This window comes from Crocodylus porosus, unplaced genomic scaffold, assembly GCF_001723895.1.
Source record: "Crocodylus porosus isolate Cpor-Errol unplaced genomic scaffold, CroPor_comp1, whole genome shotgun sequence".
In the NCBI taxonomy this organism is placed as follows: domain Eukaryota; kingdom Metazoa; phylum Chordata; order Crocodylia; family Crocodylidae; genus Crocodylus; species Crocodylus porosus.
Genome location: NW_017728906.1, coordinates 181208222 through 181234230, shown reverse-complemented (window position 1 = coordinate 181234230; position 26009 = coordinate 181208222). Strand labels below are relative to the sequence as shown.

General features: G+C 42.2%; 1 protein-coding gene across 3 annotated transcripts in view; it reads left to right on the top strand.

The window, feature by feature from the left end:
• CNTN5 (contactin 5) overlaps positions 1 to 26009 on the top strand; it is a 983906-nt gene that overhangs the window by 713163 nt on the left and 244734 nt on the right. For all 3 annotated transcript variants that reach the window (XM_019530289.1, XM_019530290.1, XM_019530292.1), the window contains exon 10: positions 17134 to 17315. In XM_019530289.1, the coding sequence (XP_019385834.1) occupies positions 17134 to 17315 (182 nt within the window). The remainder of the gene's footprint in view (positions 1 to 17133; positions 17316 to 26009) is intronic.

The following is a 26009-nucleotide window of genomic DNA, read 5'->3' as shown; positions in this document are numbered from 1 at the left end:
GTAGAGGCAGGGGGAAGTGGAGTGTGGGGCCTGTACTGGTGTCCTGGGGCCAGAGCTGGTGGGGCCCAGAGTGAGGTGGGAGAAGAGCGGGATATAGGCTGGCAGGGGTCTGTGGAGCTGTGCTGGGCTGCACCAGCAGGGAGAGTGGGGAGCTGGCCTGGCTCCATTGATCCCCTGCTAGCCAGGACCCAACGCTTCTGCCACCCTGCTCTGGGCCCCACTGGTGCCAACCCTAGGATACAGGCATGGGCCCTGCACTCTTGCCTGGCTGCTGCTGGTTCCCACACACCCACTCACTCCCAGTGCCCCTGCCCCAGCCACGCAGTACAGGTGGGGAGCAGCACATAGCCCTGACCCTGCATTCACCCACAGGGAACAAGCAGGTGCTCAATGTGGGGGAAAAACATGCCCTGCATGGCTGGCACTTCCTGTTGTAGCTGCTTGCAGCCCATGTGGGGCTGTCCTGCCTCTCTGCTACATCACCGCCATCCCGTGGGGCAATGGTGACAATGGAGAGCAGCCACAAGCAGCTCTGTGTGGGCTCAGAGCCACTGCAGCACGGGGCGCTGGTCACGGGGGCGGGGGCTGCTTTCCCCCACATGCTGAGCACCAGCTCATAACCCACCACCACTGCTAGCATGGGCCCTGCGCTGGCTATGGGCTCACCCACTGGGGCTGAGCCATGGCAGCAGCAGGGGTTTTTATTAGAGAATTTTTTATTTTTTATCAGGGAAAAGCAGGATCCCTGGTAATTATTCTAAACTCAAACTAACACTAGCCAACATTTGAGAAGTTTAAAGGTGAACATGTAACATGACCCTTAGGAAATAGTCAGGGAAGAAAAAAGAATAAACATGTGAGACCAAGACCAAGGAATTTGACATGGACAAGAAAGAAAGAGAGAGAGACATGATTCAAAGAAGGCAGATTCTGGATTCCTCAAAGAATTTGACCTAAGCCCAGAGGACCTGCTAGACTTATAGAGAAATGTATGTAAGGCTTTATTATATTTTGTCTGGAGCTGTACATTCTTTGTGCTGTATAAAGTGCAATTGTGTTTACAAACCTGTACAAGGCCTGAAAAATCTGTTTGCTTCTGCTATATCTCTGAAGAGATAACTGCAAACCTAGAGGGCCATTAATCTTGTAGCTCTGGAGATAGATTTAAGCTACTGAGAACTCAGGATTCAGTGCTGGTTCTAGGGGCTTGGTTAGCTGGAACAAATGTCCTAATCCAAGAAAGAATAATGGACAGATCATATGCATGGGAAGTGTGCTAGAAAGCCCATGGACAGAGGCAAGGCAGCCACCTAATAATACCAAAGGAATCTTAGAAATCATATAATCATAGAAAGTTAGGATTGGAAGGGACCTCAGAGGTCATCTAGTCCAACCCCTTGATCAAAGCAGGACCATCCTCAACTATATCTTCGCGGCCAAGGCTTTATCTAGTCGGGTCTTAAAACCTTCCAAAAATGGAGATGCCACCACTTCTTTAGTAACTTGTTTCACTACTTCACAACCCTCCTAGTGAGAAATTTTTTCCTAATGTCTAACCTAAAATTCCCTTGCTGCGACCTGAGACCATTGCTCCTTGTTCTGTCATCTGCCACCACTAAGATCAGTCTAGCTCAAGGGCAGGCGAAATATGGCCCATGGGCAGAAACCAGGTGAATCTGTCCCCTCCCAGAAATAATTATTACCAGCCTATGGCTGCCCCTCTGGAAGCCGGCAGGAGATGGGCTTTCAGAGGGTGCACCATTGGACCAAACAGGCTCTGTACTTCCACCTCTGTGGTGCTCCCAGCATGCCATCTGGAAGACCCACGTGGAGGCATCATGATGTCACAACTGGACAGCTGGTGAGTGGAGAGGGGAGCTCCTGCCTGCAGGAGTGGGGACTGGGTACAGGGTTTGTGGGTGGGGGTGGGTTAGGTTTGGGGTTTGTAGGTAGGGTTTGTGGGTAGGATTTGTGAGTAGAGGTGACAGTAGCAGGAGCAGGCGGTGGCCCTTGGGGTTCTTCTGGCCTGCTGCAGGAAAAATTCCCCCACCCCAGCTGTGCGCAGCTCCAGCTGATTCTTGGGAGATGCATGTGGCAGCCTGGAGCCTGACCAGCCCAACCCACTAGTGTGCCTCTTCAAATTGGACTGGGTTGGCTAATTGCCAGTACATGGGGCTGCAGGCTGAAGCCACATACCATCAGGCTGGGCCAGGCTGGGCTAGGCCATCTCCGTGCATCCATGCAGAGCTTCCAGCACTACAGTGGGGAAGCATACTTGGAGGCATGGAGCCCACCTGGCTTGATGGTATGTGACTCACCATAGCGCCCAGTTCCCATGCCACATGGGTGGGTGGGCTCCATGCCTCCATGTGCAGCTCCCCACTGGAGTGCTGGAAGCCCCAGGTAGAGGCACAAAGCCAGCTCAGCCTGATGGTGTGCAGCTCCCACCTGTAGTGCTGAGAGCCTCACATGCTGATATGGAACCAGCCCAGTCTGGCTTGAAGGCACAGGCCAGCGGGCCGGGATGGGTCAGCTTCATACCACCACGTAGAGCTCTCAGGATTCAGCCAGAGCCATGTGCCACTGGTGGGCTCTGCCTGCATTAGTCCAGGAGTGCCCCTAGGGCCTGCCACCTGCTGCTGCTGCCACTGCTAGCAGTGAAGACTGTGAACCATGGGGTGGGAGGACGTGTGGAAGCGGGGCCCACCACTGCCTACACCCACCCATATACACTCCCACACTCCCCACAATCCTTCACAGTCTCCACACCTCCAAAACACACATACACACACACACATGCCCCTTCATAACCCCACCCAAAAACTCCACTCCTCTACACTCCCTCCACAAATTCCATACACACACATTGCACACACACCCCACACCCACCTGCCATGCCCCCCATACAATATACATGAGTAAGACTTTATTATGAGCTATTATGAAATCATCTCTATATACACTATGCAGACACACATACATTATGAAAAAATAGTTTTTGAAATAAGATTAAAATATGTTATAATAGATGTTTGATTTTGAGTACATGATTTGTGTTTTTCTGGTTCCAAAATGGGAACCACCCCCCCCCCACAAAAGGAGTACTTCTGGGGACAAGGCTTCTGGTGGCTTCAGGGTTTAGGGGTGGGACTTCTGGTCCCAAGATGGTGAGCAGGGGGTGGGGCACCTGACAAGGGGTGGAGCTACCTTTGCAGTCCTCAACAGCTCACTAAAAGTCATTAAGTGGCCCTCCAGTCAAAATAATTGCACACACCTGGCCTAGCTCCATTCTCTTTTGACCCGCCCTTCAGGTAGTTGAAGGTTGCTATTAAATCCCCTGTCCGTCTTCTCTTCTCCAGACTAAATAAGCCCAGTTCCCTCAGCCTGTCCTCAGAAGTCATGAGCCCCAGCCCCTAACCATTTTTGTTACTCTTTGCTGGACTCTCTCCATTTTGTCTATACAGGCCCACAGTCTTAGTATGGTAGGACCCAAAAGCAACAGTCTATTGATTGTTCATGTGGACAAGCTCTGCAGGTCTGTGTGAGAGACAGTCTTAGGTTTAGACCTCTAAGATGTGGCTTGGAAAGCAAATGTATTTAGCATGAAATATCCAGAGCGAATCACATGACTATGTTTTATATTAAATTCTAAAGATACTTTGTAGCTTTTAAAATAGAGGCTGACCAGGACAGGTAATTTTTAAAAATGGAGCAATTCTAATGAGATCCCTGGAAACACTGAGAGGAGATCAGGAAGAATGCAGTTCTCCAGACCTTGGAGGCTTCAGATATTTATGTGTCAGTAATATTTACACTATTACTAGGTCAAGAGTTGGCAAACAGACTCCTATTGTTGCTTGGCTATGGTTGAACTAGAAACCACCATTTTTTGCTTTACTCTTTCATTTTGTCTCTAACCAAAATACAGCTGATGACTAACTTCTAAGCCACTGTAACATTCCAAAAGAGAAAATATGTGAAAATATTGTCTCTAGCTAGGGACATAGGGTAGAAAAGCACCACTGAATGCTAGTCATCTTTAGTAACACCTCACAACCATTTCAAAAATCTCTGGCAACAGTACACGACGAAATAAGTTTGACAATAGACACTTTAATTACCTTGTGTCCACGTTGACACTGGTGTTAATATATAACAAAAATAAAAAATGCTCTACTTCACCAAGCAATTTAAGGTTATCTAATATGTCAACCCCATCTGCTAATAGTGTAACTGGCAGTTACTTCTACTGAACACATTCCTTATCTTACTTTCACAGCTATTAGCTCACAATCAGATCAGCCTTGCAAAAACTGCTTTTGACCAGATACAGTAGTAATAATTATATGAATGACATTTCAGGCCTCATCTGAAACCTGAAGGCAGAGGTGGGAGGTAAAAATGCATTAAATTCCCTGTTCCTTTTCATTTTCCCCCATCTCTTATTCCTGATAGCTTTTTTACAATTTATTTTCCTGTTACACGCCATTAAGTGCCTGTTAAGGAACTGAGGCTGGAACTAATTTGTTCTTTCTTTTATGTAGATTTTTTTTCCCTTTGTCATTTGCATTCTTGGTATAAATTAAAAAAAACAACTAGTTACTACCAATCCCTACCAGTATGCTGCTGGGTTTTTTTTAATGCTGTAGCTTAGCTGCTTGAAATGCTCACTTTTCAGTTCCAATGTAATAGTGAGAAAGACAAATATTCCTCAGAGATTTCTTGTGGTAGGCAATTGGCAAGTATTCCTGAAAGAGCCTAGTCTTTAGTTACAGATGAATCATTTATTAATGGTGTTTATTTGGAGCTGCCACTCACAAAGGGCTTTAAGAATTAAAAAACACCAAACTGGAGCAGTACTGTATTTGTCTATCAAATGAAAATCAAATCATTTAATTGCTTGATGGACAGAAAGTCTGGGAAAGGATTTGGTCCCTAGCCTAAACAATCAATAGTCAGTCCATTCACAAAGGAAAAATTGCTAGGTATCAATGGCAGTTATTAGTTGCTTTTTTCATTAGTAAGGAATTATCATAAGCATATTACATATTATATATTATTCTATATTGATTTTCTGTTAATAAGTTGTTGCCTATGAAACCTCATGCCTTTCTGAGATGCCACCCTACCCTGCCTTCTGCCTGACTTCAGACTAACATGGCTGAGAACTTCTGTGATCATTAGTAAAGGACAGGGATACCTCAAAAGTTTTTTATTGTTTTTATTTATGTGTTGAGATGATAGGAGTCCCTGCACTAAGCCAGGATCACATTCTGAATAGGCACTCGACAAACACAGAACAAAAAGCACACCCCGGTTCTAATACCAGTAAGGTAACAGCTAGAAAACATCAGCTAAACAAGAGGCTTATGGCCATATGTTGTATGATAAATAACATATTTTGCTGAATGTGCTTTTGCAGGTTGTGCTGAGAATGATCCACTTTTGTAAAATGGTCACTTTTATCTCATGCATGCCATCATGTCTTTTCTACAGGACACCTTTATCTTGCCATTACCTTCACATTTAAGGATATAAACAGTTGTCACCAAATGGAGCAGATCAGCTATAGTGCGATGTCCGTCCCCCTGCACAGCTGATCCACTTCAGTGGGTGAAATACACCTTGCCCATTGTCTTGTCAGTTGATCCTCCAGGACAATGGGAGGCATGTTCCCTACTTGCAGAGGTGTGCCTAGAGATTCCCCAGAGTGCACCTACGTAACCAGGGAAAGCCAGGGTTCTCTATTTACAGACCTGCCCCAGGGATTTTCTGGGGAAAGTCATAGGAAGGGAAAGGTGGGCCAGTCAAAAATGTTGAGCACCACTGTTATAGTGTGTTTGCTTTTTGTTTGTACCACCTCAACATTTGTAGGCAGCACAAAAGTGACGCCTATTTGTACATTAATGTAAACAAACCAGTTCTCCGCTGTTTGTACAGTTCTGTTATATTAGAGACGCTCGCTTTTTTTAACTCATTTCTAATATAACATTCTGACTGCAGATTTTTTAATGAAAAAATCCTGAGGTCTTTCCATAAAAACTGTCAATACCTTTCTTTGTTTCTGCGGTCCTTTTTAGCTATACACTGTTTAATTTACATATTTATTGAAGCCATATTCCAAACTTCAGTTGGATATTTTCACTCCTAGTCTCTCTTTACCCCTATTTCTAACTAGTCCTGTAAGTGTTTGAGCTTCACGTGACTTAATTATATAGGTCTGTGACACAGATTAATTTTCCTTTCCTTTTTTTGGCTTGTTTCTTATAAGGAAATTTATACCTTTCTCAAGTGATATGCTTGCATTGATCACAGTATTCATGGTATTTTTTAAATGTCTATCTGTAGTCCTTTTTGTTAAACTACTTTGGTGTTACCAGTTGTACTAGGATTTCAACTTCTACATTTTCTATTCAAAATGAATGGCTTCCAGGAACACTTGAAAGTAGTTGACTTATTCCTCTAATTCTTTGTCCATGTACATTTGAGATTAAAGGATTTTGGGAGCTTCATTTTGCTCCATTTTTTTCAAACTGTTGCTGTTTCTCTTCTTTGGACACCACTTAATAATGATGTGACAAATGGTCATGTTGCTAGGAGAAAGGTCTTTACCTTCTGGTCCCAAACATATGAGCTGGGTGAACATCACAGAAAATTAAGTTAAGGCTGACTGATGGCTACTATACGAGTGGGTGTTCTTAACTTTGATATTTTTTGAACTTGTGTTATATTTATCTTGTAAATATGATTTAAATGCTGTAATTTTGACATAAGTTTTGAAAGCAGGAAAATTAAGTGAAAGTTTAGAAAGTGCCTTGAGGAAAGTAAGGTTTGACAATACAGATACTGACAGCAGACTAGATTTGTTCAAATTTTCACAAAGAGATGTTAATGATACCTTCTGGGACTCTGCACCCTCAGGAGAAAGTGGCAAGAAAAGTGGCAGCGATGCTTAAGATGTAGCTATAGGTTGGTCACTATCTTTGGAATTTCACCATCCACCAACCATCCATATCCTCAGCATGATACTGTTAGGCAGAAAGTAGGGTAAGATAGCTTAGCACCTAACTTATTCAGAGAGATCTACGCTTTTGTAGGTGACTGCCTATTTTGTCGGATTTTATGGATGGACTTGTAGGGTGCGTTCAGACATGCATGGCTGTGCAGTATGTGGTACTGCAAACACATCTGCAGCACCACATACTGTACAGTCAGGTGTTCTCTATGTGGCAAGGGCATGCTGCCCGTGTGTGCGCTGCTCCGCTGTTGTTTTCCACGTGTTTTTTTGACCCCTGGATATCCAGGGGTTAAAAAAATGGAGCAGCACATACATGGGCAGCACATGCTACTGCAAAGCAGAGCCAGGCCTCCTGGAGTCATGCTGCAGCTGCCAGCCAGGATCTGCTCAGCAGAATCGCTGCTGCTGCAGCCTGGGAAGCCTCCAGGGCCCCAGGTAAGGCTGTTGGGGCCAACACAGCGCTGGCCCCAGCCTCCCCTACTGCCCCTGGGATAACTTGCTGCGTGACAAAGCATGCGTGACATGGGCATTCCCCAGGGACAAGTAGCTGTGGTGCAAGCTATTTGTCCCCAGGGAACCAAACATCTACTCTCATCTGGACTCAGCCGTAGAGCGCAGGACGCTAAATAGAAAGCAAGTAATTTGAATAAAAAGGAAAGGGAAAGGAGGAGGAAAATATAGTGGGGGAGAGCAAGCAAAGGCAGGTTGAGGGGATCAAAAAGGATAAACATAGCAGTTAACCCATGGAGGGACACAGTGATTATAAAAGCTAGTTCATAATGAGATAAGTATCCAAAATCTTTGTTGAAACCGTCCTTAGCACAGTCCAGTCTGTGCAGGACTCCTGGTTCCTCATTTCACACTCAAGTTGCTTTTTTAAAAGTTTTATTGTTTAAGAACACCTGCTCTGAGGCTAACTGTCTGTTTAGTACTCCTGCTCTCTAAAAATCCATCCACAGCATCTGATGAAGTAGGCTATAACTTACAGACGTTCGTGCCTCTGAACAGTTAGTTTCTAACTCTGTCATGCCTTCTGCCTATCTTCAGACTAATACAGCTAACCACCTCTCTCATGATACTGTTAGGATTTATATGATGACAATGCATCAAGGCTTTTTATCAACATAGGAAATAACCCCAGTAACTAATCTGATTTGCATATGAGTAGAGAGGACTTTCGTGTGGTCTGAAACCTGCAGACAATGTGGAGTTGTGGATGCAACAGCAGAATTAAGGCTCAAATTCTCTGTATTTAAAACACACTCCCAGAATTTCAACAGTGACAAAGAAACTTTATTAAGAAGTTTTATGCATCCATATTTTTTAATTGTAGTTGGTTTTATAACACATGGATCAGCATACAAAGGTTTCTGTTGATAAGAATCAAGGGTGTAAAATGCTGACAGCTAATTCCTTTTAAGTCCCACATGTTTGTTTCTCTGCTTTTTGGGAGATTGTTTTACATTAATGCTATTCCTGTATGATAACAACAATGATACATTATTTCAGCTTTCTTTGTAGAGATATAGGCCACATTAGTAATGTCAGAGCTTTGTATTTTTAGCATGAAATATACTTGGTTAAAAACCAGAATAAAGTAGAGATATTGACCTCTTTTAGTACTGAGTTATGATGCAGCTCTTATCATAGCAGCATTGTTCATGCTATTATAGTTAATGTTGCTTTAATAATTTCATTGTAAACTCTGAGAGATTTATAGGTCAGTTATAAGCATTCATTCTATCTGTAATTTGGCTTGCAAGATCTCAGCTCCATAGTTCATTTTTAAATCATGTTTTCTAAATGAGATATAATAAAAATAAAATAAAATTACATATTTTAAGTCACACAAGTGAATCATATTGGCCAATTAATAGTCTATAAAGTGATCTAAAATGTTCTTTTGAAATAAAAAAAAACTTTTATTTGATTTTGATTAGTAAATGTTTAAAGATAATAATTAGAGAAGAGAATTTCATACCCTTGATCTGACTTTTTATCAAATTTCTTGACAAGTCTTGTAGCTTTAGATTAATTTTATTAGTGTGTGTATGATTTAATTTTTATTCTAGAAGCACTCAAAAATGTGAGAGACATACATAGGAGAATGTAGTTTACAAAGAGTTTGCAATATATGTAGACCAGGGTTGTCCAACTGGCAGCCCACAGATTGCACCCAGCCTGCAAGGGTGAACATGCGGCTTGCAGGTACCTGCCCAGCTGCCACTCCTCACATTGCTCCTGCTGCAGTGGCTCAGATTTTGCAGGCAGGCAGTGGGAAGGGGCCCTGTTAGCCTGCTGCCTACATGGCCATGGGCTTGTACAGCTCACGCAGTGGTTGGGGAGAAAGGTGAGGGGGAAAGCTTCAGGCTGCTCCCATAATAAGGGGGTTGCAAGATAGGAAGGTGCATGGGCCTGGGGAGATCTTGGGGTGTGCAGCCCCCATGGCATGCAACCCACAGAGTGTGCAGCTCAGGACCTGTGACCAGTGCAGCATGTGGCCCCCAGCCACTCTGAAGTGGGACAACCATGATGTAGGCAAAGACAGAAAAAAGGTTTTGGCTCACCAGTACAATATGTAAGCATTGCAGCATATGGCCAGATTAGTCCCTGCATCGCCTTGGCCCAGCCCTGCATGCTCAGATCAGGCGATGTGTGTCCATTTAAAACCCCGTGCTGTCTTGACCTAGTCCAATGTGGCCAGATTGGGCCCTGTGACACTTCAGCCCCAAGTGGCTGGACTGGGTTCTTCATAGCCAAACCAGCCCCACTCTGGCGTGGCCCCATACAACTGATCTGGCATGCAGGGCTATGCTACCTGGTCTGCAGGGCTCTCCATGGCCACATCCAAACAAGCACATACTGCACGTTCTGTTGTTTTCCGCACAGCAAGGGAGCAGAATGGAGGGTTTTTTTGACCCCTGGATATCCACAGGTCAAAACAAACCCACAGAAAAAAGCATCAGAGTGGCACATGTGGCAGCAGTGTGTGCCACCCAAAGCCCGGCCAACTGGAGCCAAGCTCCACTGCCAGTCAGGCCCCATGAGGCAGGATCACTGCTACTGCAGCCCCAGGAGGCCCCTAGGACTCCAGATAAGGCTGCTGGGGCCAGCCCAGTGGTGGCCCCAGCCTCCCCTACCCCACCTGGTGTAACATGCTGCATGTCAGAGCACAAGGTGTGCCACCACTAGTTATCCCTGGGGAACCAAATGTCCACACACATCTGGACACAGACCGTGGGGCCAGAAAATTGACACCAGAGGAAAGGTGATTAAGGCTGTCCTGCTCCCCCACTGCAGACCTCTGGGGAGCCTTGCAGGCTTGACGACATGACTCTACAGACTGGATCTGGCCCACAGGCCAGGATTTGAGCACCCCTAATCTAGACTAACAATACTCTGTTATTTACTGACAATGGCTTCAGTTACATGAACCAGATTTCACATTTCTAAGGCTAAGTGTGATAGGTATGAAACACTGTTCTGTTATTGGCATCTCTCTTGGCTACTTCCTTCAGACATGCTGAAAGGTCTTCCTAACGTGGTGTCAATCACAGGGAGACAGATCAGAAATGCTGCCTGGGGTAGAACAGGTAAAATTATCCATGACCAGCAGCTGCTTCCCTCTTGACATTTGCTTTTTGAACTGACTCAAATCTTCTTAATCTTTTCAGAGAACACTGAGTAAATCCTGCCTGCATTCACAATAAGACTAACAAATGCCACACACAGGCACTCTGCTGTATAGCTTCTTGAATAGCCTGTTTATGTGAATGAGGCATGCAATACATGCTTAACAACTCTCAGTTCCTCCACCTGCACTGGACTTGTAGTCCAGGCAGTCCTAATCACGGCAGTATAATTCCAGCAGCAGTACAGAAATCTCAGTCTCAAATGATAAATATAAATCATTGCATCAACTACATGTCAACCTTCTACTGATATCACTTCATTAAAAGGGTGGACTCTAAACACAGAGGCCAGGAAGAAGCAGGGAGCAAGTTGGCCTTAGACATGTGACAACTGCCATTAAAGCTGTTACCCATTTCTGAAGAATGACATCCATGATTTGTGAAATGCTAGGTTCCTTAATTTGCATAAAATGGAGCAAATGGATCTCACTAGTCTCTTCACTACGGAAATGCAGCCATTGAGAATGTGATTATCAGGGATCCTGTTTTTCTCTGATTTAAAAAAATCCCCAATTTTTGCTTAAAAAAAAGTAATCCCAAATTCACATTTTTCCACAATTAAAATGAAACACCACTAAATAGATCTATATATCTATATATATCATTCAACAAACTTTAATTAAAGGAGCCCCACCACCATTTTTCAGAATGGGGATGCTAATACACAAGTTGCTCAGGGCTCTTTAATTAGAGCAGCTCTCAGAACTGCTCTAATTAAAGCACTCCCTTCCCCCCACTCCCAGAGCATGTGTATATACACCGATAGAGATTAATTGGTTCAGGGAAACGCATGCATTTGGAGGCAACAGCTTGCTTTGTGAGATGCCTCATCACAGTACATGATGAAGTTAGGTATTGCCTGAGAAAATGTATGCCTCTGTGGACCTGGAAGACTCTCCTCATATGTCACCCTGGTAGCCTTCTTGAATACAGATTAACACAGCTAACATTGTTACAGGAATGAAAAAAACTTGTAAAAATAAATGTACTATAGGTGCAGACAGAAATGCAGCTCCTCAGTCTAACTCATGGTGCTGTGTCAGCCGAGCCCTGCTCCTGGCGCATGCAGACAATAGTTACTGAAGATGCTCTGTTTTGGAGCATCTTCATCTGAACCCACATACAGTGAAGGTTCAGATTTCGGCAGGATTGTGCCCTTTTCAAGCACTGCAGCCATGCACTTATGCTTGGTCATGGCTGTAGAGCACTTTCAGGGGCCAGATCGCACAAAAGTTGTCACTTCTGTCTCATATTTTATGGTTTCCTTGGTTATCTTGTTTTGTTATGTTTTAATCAAGATGAACAGTGCATATCAGAAGAGCATTTCTATTTAGGTTCTTACAAAACACTAATAATTCCTGTTGAATTCAGTAGGCATTGCATGTGCCCAGCATCTATTAAAATTGAGCCATAAACCACTCCAAACCTCAAAAACATGTGAATGATGTATCTTATGATTACTATAGGTAGTTTACTGAGTCAGAGTGACAGCTGTGGGGAGAAGCTGCTTTTTTACCTGTCCTGTTGATTAAGTTTCCTGTACACAAAATCTCCTTCCTTACATGAGCACTTAAGGATTTTCGTTTTGGTTAATGAAATATAAGGCATTGTGTAGTTTTGCATCTTTGAATGTAATGGTCTAATGATCCACAGAATAGAATTCTATGGTTCATTTCAAAGGTACAATCGTATGGCTGGCAAATACACATTTTTAGACATATCTGATGTGGAGAAGTTCATGATAGACCTCAGCATTCTAATCCTACATAATCATCCTGTAATAATTAGAAGATATTTAACACAGTTGGAAAGCTGGAGGGCATAAGGAGAAAGGGCTGTCTTCTAATCTCAAATGCACAGTCATGCGGTGCTGCACCAGTGGGGGGTTTTCAAGATATATTATGATGTGCACCTGTGAATTTGAAAGCACTACTGAGACCAGTGATTTATTTGTAAAATTCCTATGGGGTCCCAAGGAAATTACACAATGAGGCTGAAACTGCAGTAGAAGGTAAATAGTGTTTTGATACAAAGGGTAATGCAAACAGCACATAGAAAAATAGAAAGGGGTAACAAATTTTTCTATTTCCTACCTCTGATGTTGAAAATTAGTAGGTTGGATCCATGGAAAAGACAGTTTAGAAATCAGGGAGCTATGAAGGGCATTCCCATGTGTCCCATTACACCATCCATTTACATCGGATATGTCCATTTTAGTTCTTAGTAAATCCTGTTTCCTCTGGAATTCAGTGAATCATGATACTGTAATTGTTCAGAAGGAAATATTCAGAAGTGTTTTATAGTTTCTAGACTCTGATACCACTGAGGTCAGTGATAAAACTCCCACTGACTTTGATAGGAATAAAATTAGGCCAGCACTGAGTACTTAATGAAACCCATGCCCTTATAATAATTTTTAGATGCAAATGCAATACTTCCTTTCCTATTCAAAGTAAATACATCTTCTGTATAGACACTGAGTTTATTCTCATCTGTCATAGTTACAACTAGAGTAGGAGAACTTTTCTTTCGGTTGAAATGGATGAGGAGGATAATCCTGTTTTGAAATCACTGAAAATGTTGACATTCTTATCAGTTACTATTAGTCTCCAAAAACACTGCTTTATTTCCAGGGGTAAAATGTGTGAGTCTTCCCATTTGTCCTTAGCATAACTACATGCATAAATAAAGGTACTCACACTGGTAAGTTTTGGAAAGATCAAGGTCTAGGTTTGAAAACAAATAATTTGAATAAAGTATAGTCAAAATGTAGTGCTCTCATAGATTTGTGCTAAGGTCAAGACAGAATTGACTATGAAGAACTTTACCAATTATGTAAATTGGAGCCAGCTCATGCATTCATGGTCAAGTTTCTCTTCCTTTTTTTTATGAACCTTATTTTCATTAGAAACATGGAAAATATGTGCATAATTTAGCTAGATGTTACAATGAATTTTATGAGATTTCTAGGAAAAAGTCACACAACTTTATTCTTTGATATCCTCTCTGAGATAGTATTTCATTTTTTTACGCAAGTCACAAAGGAGAACTACATACAGATATATTTTCGTTTCAGAAGCAAAATTCATACCTCACTTGTGATTTATGCAAGAAAAATAAGAAGCTTCATTAAATAGAGTTACAGCTTGCCTATGAGTTGCAGTTTGGGAGAATTTTCTTTTGAAATTATTAAATCTCTCCAGTCAAAGTATTTTTATCTCCTTGAAAAATCCCACTTATTATTTCATCATTGTGAGAAAAAAGACAATTTTTCAAAATATGTTTCCTAATGACCTAGGCAATGATTAAAAGTTACTTCCATATTTTCCATACTGAAAGCACTTACTTGAAGCAGCATGCAATTAAACCAAATTAAAAATAAAGTCAATTGCATTTATAGATTTTTTTGGTACATTGACTTGCACAGTAATTTCTTACCTACTGGGTGATATAACATTCATGCTTTATGGCTTCTTCATTGTTTCTCTGCAAGATATGTTAAGAAAAATTCCACTCCTCAGCTTTATTCATTTAAACCAAAACACTGAAGTCAAAGGGTGCTTTGCCATCAGCTTCAATGGTAATAGAATCTACCCTGCCTTCTAATAGAATTGCAATCACAGTAAGCTCAGGACCTTCTGCAAGAAATCCATCAGGGCATTTGGTGCATTGAATGTGATCTATTATATTTCTGGAGGTGCAGGTGTAAGATCCAGGAATGGCCCACTCCCACAATAACTACATCCCACAACAGAACGATCAACAAAGCCATTTGGCGATGCTACTGCACAGTAACTCTGGTTACTGCACAGTCCTTTAGTACATGTTTATACAAGTACTAAAGGATTGTGCAATAACAATTGTATAGCCAGCATCCCGTGTAGAGAGTACTAATAGATTTTCGAAGTGTTAAGAATAAAAGCTAACATTTCTATTTAGTGCTTGGAAAGAAGAGTGGTGTCCAAGTGAACAAAAAAAAGAAGAAAGAACTGAACCTGAGCTACCAGTAAGATTCTGTGACAAAAAAAGGGGACTTATGAGATCTGAGGATGCATAAATAGGGGGGAGCACTGAGTAGTAGTCAGGGAGTGATTTTACTTTGGAATTGGTGAGGTGCATAATAGTGTACTGTGTCCCATTTGTATTTTTTTTGAAGTATTAAAAATTTGGGGAGGAAGAAGATAAGAGTTTCAAAAATGATTCAGGGGCTACAGTAAAGAGTTCAATTTGTGCAGAATGCCACAGAGAGTGTTGAGAGGTGTTGATCCAGTTAGTTAAATACCTTTACAGGGAGAAAATAGTGGCTATTAAATGACAGAGAGGAAGAGCATTGCAAGAACCGGTAGCTGGAAGCTGAATCCAAATAAATTAAAATTACAATTTAAACATCATTTTACCAAACAGTCAAGTGAAATGATGAATTATCCATCCTTTGATGTCTGCTCATCAATTCTAGATGCCTTTCTGGATGACATACATTAGCTAAACACTGGTTATACTTTATGTAAACATTAGCTAAGCTAATGGTTTTAAGAGTGGGGCATCTGTGTGAAATTTAATAGCACATAATATGTAAGAGATTAGACTGATCTATTGGCTCATTCTAGCTTTAAATTCTATGTGAGGTACTACCTGAATGTGTATGGTTTTAAAGGAAGGTCTATGTTATGATTTTTGTATACTAATCCAAATTCCTACAAGTTTCAGCAGTATTATAATCTAAATTCATTTTCATAGATTTCATAGATATTTAGGGTTGGAAGGGGCCTTAGTAGATCATCAAGTCCGACCCCCTGCCCTAGGCAGGAAAGAGTGCTGGAGTCAGGTGACCCCAGCCATGTGCTTGTTCAGTTTCCTCTTAAAGACCCCCAAAGTAGGGGAGAGCACCACCTCCCTTGGAAGCCCATTCCAGATTCTGGTAACTCTTACCATAAAGTTCTTCCTGATGTCTAATTTAAATCTGCTCTCAGTTAGTTTGTGCCTGTTGATTCTAGTAACTCCAAGGGGTGTCCTGGTAAACTGAGTGTCTCCTATTTCTTGCTGTCCCACCCTGACAAATTTGTAAATGGCCACTAGATCCCTTCTCAGCCTTCTCTTGTGGAGGCTCAAGAGATCCAGGTCCCTCAATCTCTTCTTGTAGGACCTTACTTGCAAGCCCCTAACCATCTGAGTAGCCCTCCTCCTCTGGACCCTCTGAAGGTTATCAACATCTCTCTTGAACTGTGGCACCCAAATCTGAATGCAGTACTCCACTTGCAGTCTTACCAGTGCTGCACAGAGGGGAAGTATCACCTCCCTAGACCTGTTCATGATGCATGTTAATGCTAATGAATGTTAGAGTGCGGTTAGCTTTACTGATCACTTATTCACATTGAGAACCATTTCATCCCATTTGAGAACCTTGTGTAATAGATTCCCAACAGATCCTGTATGAGTCAAATGAGATGATCCAATTTTTTTCCAATGATGTTCCAAATGACATTTTAACTGATATTCAAAACACTAGGGGCACATCTACTCAAAAGGAAATCACATCACTAATGCCTAGTGACATAGCTCACTGTATGCCAACATAGCTCACTGTATGCCAGCATAGCTCGTCACTACATTGACACAGCTTTGGTGAGCAGGAACTGTGATACCTACTGTGCAGTAAGGTCAGAAACAACCCATGTGCCGCTGGGACTGTATGGTAGCAGAGGTTACTGCACATTTGGGGTGCACATGTAGATGCACCCTAGGAAACTTAAAAAACTTTGATTTTAATAAACATAAATGGGTCATACTTTAGCAATAGTGATAACCAATTTAAGTTTATTTTGCAATAACTATTTTGCAACTCTTGGAAATAAAAATATTGACCCCACAATGTCCCCTTTTTAAAAATACAGTCACCTTATATATAAATCCTTTAAAAAGACTGAGACATAATTTGCCTGAATTGCAGCATTATTAAATCTATCTCATCTACATTTATGAATAGACATATCCTAAATATTTGAGGCCCTGATGTACGGGAGCACTATTCTTGAACGTGAGATCCTGGGAAGCTGGGACAATGATTGTACTTACAGAGTTCATCTAGGCATTAGTGATGCGATTTCCTTTTGAGTATGAAAAGAAGGGGCTCAAGGCCTTCAACAGTAAAGCTAACAGTGTAGATTAATCCCCACAGAGTACATTTTGAATGAGTTAATTAATATAAATTAAAACTTAACTTCCTTTGTGGAAAACAAGGATGTTTCCCATATAGTTGCATTGCTTAATAGAGATTCCCTATGGAAAGAGAAGTATATCAAGCGGTACATGGGCCTTAATTGTGATTACATTTTATTGCCACTTAGGCTATTAAGTACTTAAGTTACCAGATAACAGAATCTATATTCTCAATAGTGCTAACAGTACTTTTACTAAATATTTCAGCCCTGTTCCAACAATCTCATGGAGGAAAGTTAATGGTCATAATCCAAGCAAAGCCCGTCTGAGAAAATCCCAAGCTGTGCTTGAAATACCTAACGTGCAGCTAGATGATGCAGGGATGTATGAATGTAAAGCTGAAAACTCACGTGGAAGAAATGTCTTCAGAGGACAGCTACAAGTGTACAGTAAGTGCCATACAACAAAGAAAACAGCTTCTCCATGCAGAAGCCTGCAGGTACATGTGAAAATAGTAGGAGCAAAATAATCAAGTAATTGTTTCTTCAATTAAAATGCATTTAATATTAGCACACCATTAAAGTAAATAACTATTAAATACTGAATGTGAGTTGAGCAAACTAAAACTTTCATCAGAATTTTCCTCAAAAAATCATAAAAATAGGAATTGGGATGTACTGATTTGTTTTGCTTTAGTTTTGCCATTTTTGCTTAAGATTAATTGAATTGTCTTTTTCTAATGTCTATATTTAAATGTTCACTTTTTTTTACCTTCTCTTAAAAGTATTCTACCAATAGAATTTTAACCCCACACCACGCTCTTCTAAGCATTATACGAGTGTCAGAACCTATTTTAGAAATGTCTTGAAATTTTTCATCCTCCTGCTTGTTAATCTAAGTCGGGCATGTCAAGATTTAGCCTAGGGTCACTCTTTCCAGCCCACTGTTCTACCGGCAGGCCACCAGAAGGCCAGTGGGGGCATGACCAGGAGGAGTGGCCTGCCACAGAATCCAGGGCCCTTGAACTCTGGTGGGTATTGTACTTGGCAGATGGAGGGTAAGCAATGGCTGATGCAGGCCCAGTCACCCTCTCCCAGCTTTGCCCATCACCGCTGCTGCAGTCCTGCCCCCTCAGCCACTGGCCGTGCCTCTGCCCCATGCTGTACTCACCGCATGCCCTGGGTCTCAGGCTGGAACTAAAACTGCTGCTGCAGCACAGGGGATATGGCAGTAACGGCAGTTCCAGCTTTGGCAGAATTGGAGCTGCCACCACTATCAGCACGTGCCCTGAGCTGGAGCTGGAGCTGCTGCCACAGGTGCCTTGTGCCCTGGTTGGATCCAGCCCACAAGGAGCTGTTCAGATCCAGTCTGGGGCACAAAGTGAATTGAAACCCCTGATCTAAGTTATCTTCAGTCCAACTGTACTGGACTCATAAGCAGAAAACTGCTTACATTTTCAGTCGTGATTTTCAGTTTTTGGGGATCCAGCTTGAGGACCTACAAATCAGTCTGATTTTCATACTGTGATAAGCATATATGACCTTTGAAAATCAGGTCCTTTTATTAGAAATTGAAGTTTATTTATTAGAAATATTAGTTATCGCATTTGAAAATTTAGGCTGTGGCTCTAAAATGAACCTATCCTAATAAGACCTAAAAAATAACTTAGATCTATATTAATATCAGGAGCTTATACCTCATATTGTAAATATCTTTAAGGGATGGAAGCAAATAATGATATCAGAAAACTGCATAATTTGAATGTTTACCCATCAATTAGATCATTTATTTTGCAATACTTTGTATATAAATGCATATACCCAGTCTCCCATTAATATATACTTATTTTTAATATATTAAATCGACATAGGTTAAGACAGTACTGTAGAGAAGGACCATAAGCCTTACTGTAGACTATAAGCCAAGAGTGTGCTCTTGTTGGAAAATGAGCCAGCAACATAATCCTGTATTATTTGGAGTATCTATTGCAACTGAAGGGAAGTAAATCTTCTGCTGTATTCAGCACTGGTGAGGACTTACCTGAAATACAACCATCGGTGTTTCATTCACTTCCCTTGGCGACTATTGCTTAAAGATTCCTATAAAAAGGAAGTTTTTTCCCCTGATGTTCAGCTTTACTTTCCCTTTTTGCAATTTCATTCTGTTACTCCTAGTTATTACTCCACTGAATAATCACAATAAGAATTGTGTCTTGGTATTAGTACCCTTTAGTTGTTTATAGTTTATCACCATGTACTTAGCTCATTTTCCTTGCAGTTCAGTCCTTCCAGTTCCCTAATCATGTTTGCTGTCCCCTCCAGTTTGTGCATGCCTTTATGACAACATTACAGGCCTTTAACGGGTGAATGTTAAGATTGCAGTGGAGCAGTCTTCCCGTTTCTTTTCTTAATTCAATTCTCTTTCAATCAGAACCAAGGGCAATCTGGTGGCTTTCAGTCTACACAGAGGTTCTGGGAAGAGATGACCTCTCTCTCAAATTCAGTGACTAGCATGGCTCTGACTGGGTGTCATCCGCAATGCCCTCACTGCACTCTAATCCTAACACTCTTACTGGAAAGACATGTCAACCATTCTGGGAACCATTCTGGCCATTTCAAGTAACAACAGTACAAAATGTTTCCAACTATTATAGTTTCTTACTATCAACTGTCTCTGTTTATATCCAAGTTTTTAAGTCTCATTGATCTTTCTCCTTAGTACTTCTTAAAGGGACTCACATTGTCTAGTATATTACAGAGGAGTTGTAAGATACATTCTGGTCCTCAAACAAGCTTGCTCCTAGATTGTGTCTTTAACATATGTCAAAGCACTTTAGGAAAGAATTATCACTATCTACCTTCTTTAAAAATAAAGAGATGAAAACACACAGACAGAATCCAAGATGCTGTACCCAAAGGTCAGGAAAGTTTTGGGGTTTTTTTTATCATAGAAATGTACAAAAGTACACCTGTAAGGAGCCTCAAGAGGTCATCCAATCCAACCTCTTTCTCAAGGCAGGATCATCCCCATCTAAATCAGACCATATACTTCATGCTGATTGGACTGTATGTTAAAAGTCCTTCCTGTTTCCAGATGTGGCAGTTGGTCTTCCCTGAGCAGTGCATGACCCCCGAACAAGAAAATGCTGGAGTTTTAGTCCCAGCAGGAGCCTCATCACATATCAGTCAAAGACACCTGACACCTGTAGGATCATAGGTAAGTAGGGGTGGAAGGATCATAAGGTTCACAAGGTCCATCTCAAGGCAGGATCATTCTTGACTAAACCATCCCAGCCAAATGCATCTAACCTGCTCTGGAAAACTTCCAATGATTGCATTTTTAGAATTTCTCTAGGTAGCCAGTTCTAATGCTTGACCACCCTCCTGATAAAACAAATTCTCCAAATAGCAAACCTAAATTTCCCCTGCTGCAGCTTAAGACCATTGCTCCTAGTCATCTTCCCTACAGCCACAGAAAAAGCCTCTCTCCATCCTCTTCAGGTATTTGATAACTATTATCAAATACCCCCTCAGTTTTCTCTTCTCCAGATTAAATAACCATAGTGCTTTCAGACTTTCCTCATAAGTGTTGCCACCAGGCCCTTACTCATTTTTGTTGCTCTGCAATGGACTCTCTCCAAACATCCTTCTTGAAGTGCGGGACTCAAAACTGAATACAGTACTCCAAGTAAAGTCTTACGAGTGCTGAGTAAAGTAAAAGAATCACTTCCCTTGATTTGCAAGTGTAACTCCTCTCACAAGGGAGTGGTGGCAATGTGTGGCAGGTGTGTGGCAATGGTAACTCAGTTTCCCTCAACATCATCTCAGTTTTACAAGAAAGTACAAGTAAGCACAATTATTTATACACATAAGTATCCAAATATTAAGCTGTAGCCCAGCATAGAAACCTGATAACACAATTACCCCTTTAAACAATGCAATTTTAAACCCCTATTCCAAAGAGTTTCACAAGGACCCTCCAGAGTTAGTGTCTTCACTTTGTGCATAGCCCAAGCTGTCCCAGATGGCACAAGGACTTCCAAAGACTCATTGTCACATTGACTGCACTGACTTCTGCAGCCTTTTCAGTGCTATTCAGCTGGGTCCTGCTGAGGTCTCCTTTGTGGGAAAGTCAATCCTTTTCCCAGCTGCACTCAAACCAGGCCCCTCCACAATCTACCTGGGGCCTTTTTCAGTTGTGCTTGGAGGCATGACTGACTAGTGCCTCCTCAATCTGGAGGGGCAGCCGCAGAAGCCACTGACAGCAGCTGCCCTGTCAGGGAGGGCACCAGCCCTACCAACAGCATCAGTGTTGGCCGTCGGGGGGGGCACTGGCCCCTTCAGGGGGGGCACATGCACCCCCATGCACTGATTACCAGTCACCTATGCTTGGAGGATACCAGGGAACAAGGCCTATCCCGTGCTCTAACCATTTTGGCTACAGGCAAATTAATCCCATGTTGCAGCTCCTCTTTCCCATTTCCCCTCTTGCTAGCCCTCAAAGCAGTCTGGGAGCTGTAGTTTAACTCACTGTCCCCTATTTCTCATTTCTGTGGGCTTTTTATAGCCCCTCCAATTTCCTCTCCTGTTGGCTAGAGGCAATTTTTTGCCAGTTCCCAAGGTAGTTTGGGAGCTATGGTTGGGAACTCCCTGGATCTGGGTTTTCTGGGCTTCCTCTCTGCTTTACCCTTCACAATCCAGTGGCACTGTTACACAGATGACACTCCTGTTACTACAGGTCAGTACACGACAAAAGCACACTGCTGTAGCAACAGGAGAGGAAATACCATCCCAGGCCCATATTGTAATCACCAAAACCAAGCACCCTCTCTTCTGCATTGCAACCTGGAAACTGCAAACACAACTTTGCCCATCACATGTCGTAACTGGGGAGACAGAACTCTGGTTTTTGTCATCTTATCCCTCCCCTCTATTTATTCCATCTATTTTAATTTTCTTCCATAAACAAGTTATTGGTTGTGGTCTGCTTCATTCTTCTGCTGTTAAGCTTCATCCTCTTCAGATTCCTTTGAGCTGCAGAGCTTTTCTCATGTTCTCCATAGGATGCAGGTATGACGGTCTCCTAGGCTTCTAACTGTTACTCTTTATGGGGTACTCCAGGAATAGCTACTCCTAGATTGTCCTTGACCAATGCTTATCCCACCTCTTCTTGAAAACCTTCAGTGAGGTTCTACAACTTCCCTATCCCTAGGCAATCTATTCCACTGCCTCGGTCTTCAAAAAATGAAGATTTCCACCCCCCAATATCCAATCTAAATCTACTTTGCTGTAATTTCAAGCCATTGCTACACATCCCACTCTCTGCAGTGAGAGAAAAAAGATGTTCTCCATCTTCTTTGTGGAATCCCTGAAGATATTTGAAAGCCATGTCTGACAAAACATTTCCATGTTGCTTACCCAAACTGTACATTATCACAAACCTCTCTCTAAATGTAAATCTTCACTCATATGCTGTTATATTTTTATGGTTGTCAAAAGGCCATTTTTCAATCACAGCCTTTATGGAGCCAGAACAGGTGGTGTTAACTTGTAACCTGTGCAGTTACATTAGAACAACCACTTTAGGTTAACTTAGGGGAATCCACCGTGGATTACCAGATTTTACAAGTCAACAGTCATGGAAGAAAATGGGATGTAAGAAAAGAAATGTATAGCACAATTTCACCTCTCTGTGTGAATATGGTGGAAGCTCAGACTGGTTGTCTGAGGTCAGCAGACTACCAGGTGTCTGGAATGGAAAGGAGCACAGAGCACTGAAGTCAAGCTGTAAGCATCCTATATTAGTGTACCTTTTGTAGGTCAGGACAGGGGTCAGGAAGTGGCCCCTTCTGGCCTGTAGAGCATGTGACATCATTCACAACAGCCTGATTCTGGGACAGAAGGAGTTTCATTGATCTGCAAACCTTGACATCTATTTTCAGAGATGGTTTGTAGTCTTGGGGTTTAGCAGGAAAACTTTAACTGAGCTTTACTGCACAAGTCCGTTTCCTTTACTGCTCAGACTTTTATGGGGAGATTTTAAAACTTCATTTAAAAAAGCATTTGCTGCTTCCCTAATTTGAATGACTTCTGCTAGAATAAAATATCCCATGTTAGACACTCATATTTTTTGTGAGAGAAGATGTTATCTAGAGGTCAGAGCTCTTTTGCAAGTCATCCTTACTTACAAAAGATTCCTTATACAGCTTCAGACCTGGTTGTAGCACTGGCTCTCTTGGTGAGGGTCACACTGATTTACATATGTCCCCAGGAACTCACTTGCTGTCTATTTTAATGTTACGCTGTTACTCATTATTGTCAATTGCATCTGATCTGTTTCACCACCGGGTACATTGGGACAAGCCCAGGACGCTGAGTTTGCTTTTCTGGTTCAATGCAATCAGCACCTCATTTGATTCTTGTCTTATCTAACACTGACATCCAGATGTACCACGATTGTCTGATGCAGCTGACACTTTGGAAATGATTGTTGTAGTATCTCGGTGTTTGGCTGAATTTCAGCTGTGGAAGTGACAAAACCATTTAAAATTTAATTTTGATAAAACTGAGATATCCATAGCAGACTAAATGTATTTGTCAGAAGTCCATTTTGAGAACTGTTATTCCCCCAAAGTCATCTGGTCGACTTGTAATTTACAGTGACTTTTATTCAGGCTCAGTCTGGTTCACAAATAGAAGTTGGGATATGTGAAATCTGGATAATAAATTATTAAAAATAAAAACATGTTCTCACACTGAATGTGATGTGGAAGATGAGGAGGAATGAACTGTAATGTTTATTCTGTTCCTTTTTATTTTTTTGTCCTCATTTTATCATTATTTAGTATTAGAAGTGCTTGAGTCTTCTTGTCCCATCCCTTTCATTCTTTTCCAGAACTCTTTATCTCCTCTTCACCCCTTCTCTTTCATTATTTTGCTGTTCTACCTCTGCTGTCTGTGAAATAATTTAAGAGTCCGTGAAATGGAGAAACAGAAAGAAACAGTGGAAAAATTAAAGGAAAAATTAAAAATGGGAGTGAAAGAATGGCAGTGACGATTGTGAATAATTCTGAAACGGACTGAATAGAGAGGTGAGAGGTAGAGGAATGAGTGCTAGAGTGTTGGAGGGATAAAGGAATAATGAAAGAAAATGTAAGTGGGAAAGTGTTTATCCATGGGCTGAGTCTGAATGTGGATCACTGGTGATATTTCATTATGCATATAGAGAAACTGGCCTGCCACAACCTGTTTATCTACCTAAATTGGGCTCTGACAGCCTGCAACTTACATTTGCCTCAGTAAAAATGTGGCTATCAGTCAGGCTGTGGTTGCCTTCTGGTATTCACGCTGAGACCTCCTATAACCTGTGGACCCACTGTGCCTCTGCATTGACTCCTAAGCATAGTTTCATGGTTGGGGCTGTTGCTATTCAACATGGTTAATGAGCCCCAACCAACATCCACATGTACCCAAAGGTGCAGGGTGCATGATAAAGTGTACTTACCTTTTGGTCCTCCCTGGATGTGTGTTTGAACCTCTGTCATACCCTTCCCCCTCTACTCATAGGAAGAAAGCCTGCCAAACCCATCCCTAGCTTGAAGCTGAGGGAAAATTTTAAGCCAAGTATGTATTGCTTGTTAAGTACAACTGGGGCATTTAGAATTGACATTTTGGAAGAAAAATGTTATTTCCTGAGTGAAGAGACCAAGGAACTGGTGCTAACGAGAAGGGAGCCCTGGGGAGGCAGAGGAGCTACCTTGCATGATTTTATATGGGGGCAGGACAATCATGGTACATCTGGATGTCAATATTAGATAAGACAAGAATCAAATGGGAATAGGAGGAGGGTGGGAAGAAGAAAATTAAACTCGGTTAACCTAAACCCCTAGAAAAAAAAACACACAGAGGGTAGCAAGCATGTTTTTGTGTTGAGTCTCCAGTAGATTTTGCTCTCTTCGTTTTTGCCTGAAGCATCCATATGTTCTTGTCCCTGTCCCTATCTTGTATCTTGACCCTCTTCCAAACAAATACTGTGATCCAGCCCAAGCTAAGCTGACTCACACTTCTGTCTGAACTTATTGGGAATAGGCAGGGTATATGATGTCTGGGTCAGAAGGGACCTTAGCAGATCATCAAGTCTGAACCCCTGCCCTGGGCAGGAAAGAGTGCTGGGGTCAGACGACCCCAACCAGGTGCATGTCTAGTCTCCTCTTAAAGAACCCCCAAGGTAGGGGAGAGCACCACTTCCCTTAGAAGCCCATTGCAGATTATGGCAGCTCTTACTGTAAAGAACTTCTTCCAGATGTCTAACCTAAATCTGCTTTCTGTCAGTTTGTGGCCATTGTTCCTAGTTACTCCAAGGGGTACCCTGGTAAACAGAGCATCTCCTATTCCTTGCTGCCCCCCTCCCCACAATGAATTTGTAGGTGGCCACAACATCACCTCTCAGCCTTCTTTTGCAGAGGCTGAAAAGACTCAGGGCCCTCAATCTCTCCTCGTAGGGCTTTGCCTGCAGGCCCTAACCATATGAGTGGCCCTCCTCTGAACCCTCTCGAGGTTAGCTTCATTCCTCTTGAAGTGTGGTGCCCAAAACTGGATGTAGTACTCCAACTGCAGCCTGACCAATGCCACATAGAGGGGAAATATCATCTCCCTGGACCTGTTTGTCATACACCTGTTAATGCATGATAAAGTGCAGTTAGCTTCATTTCATCACATTGATGACTCATGTTCATCTGGGTGTATAAGCTTGAAAAACAGGCCTCAATTATTTTATTAGCCACATCATGTAAAGATAGAAGAAAGGGAATTGGAAGCAGTAGTTAGCCACTGATTCATACATTCATAGTTCCATAGTTGGTAGGGTCGGAAGGGACCTGAGCAGATGATTGAGTCCAACACCTGCCATAGCAGGAAGGAGTACTGGGGTCAAACAAGATCCTAGCCGCCCTGACCATGAAGTAGCACTACCTGATATCCAGCCTAAATCTACCCTCTTCCAGCTTGTGACCATTATTCCTGGTCACTCCTGGTAGTGCTCGGGGGAACAGGGACTTCCCCAGTGCCTGCTGGTTCCCTCTGACTAGTTTGCAACAGGCCACTAGATCCCCTCTCAGCCTTCTCTTGTGGAGGCTGAACAGGTTC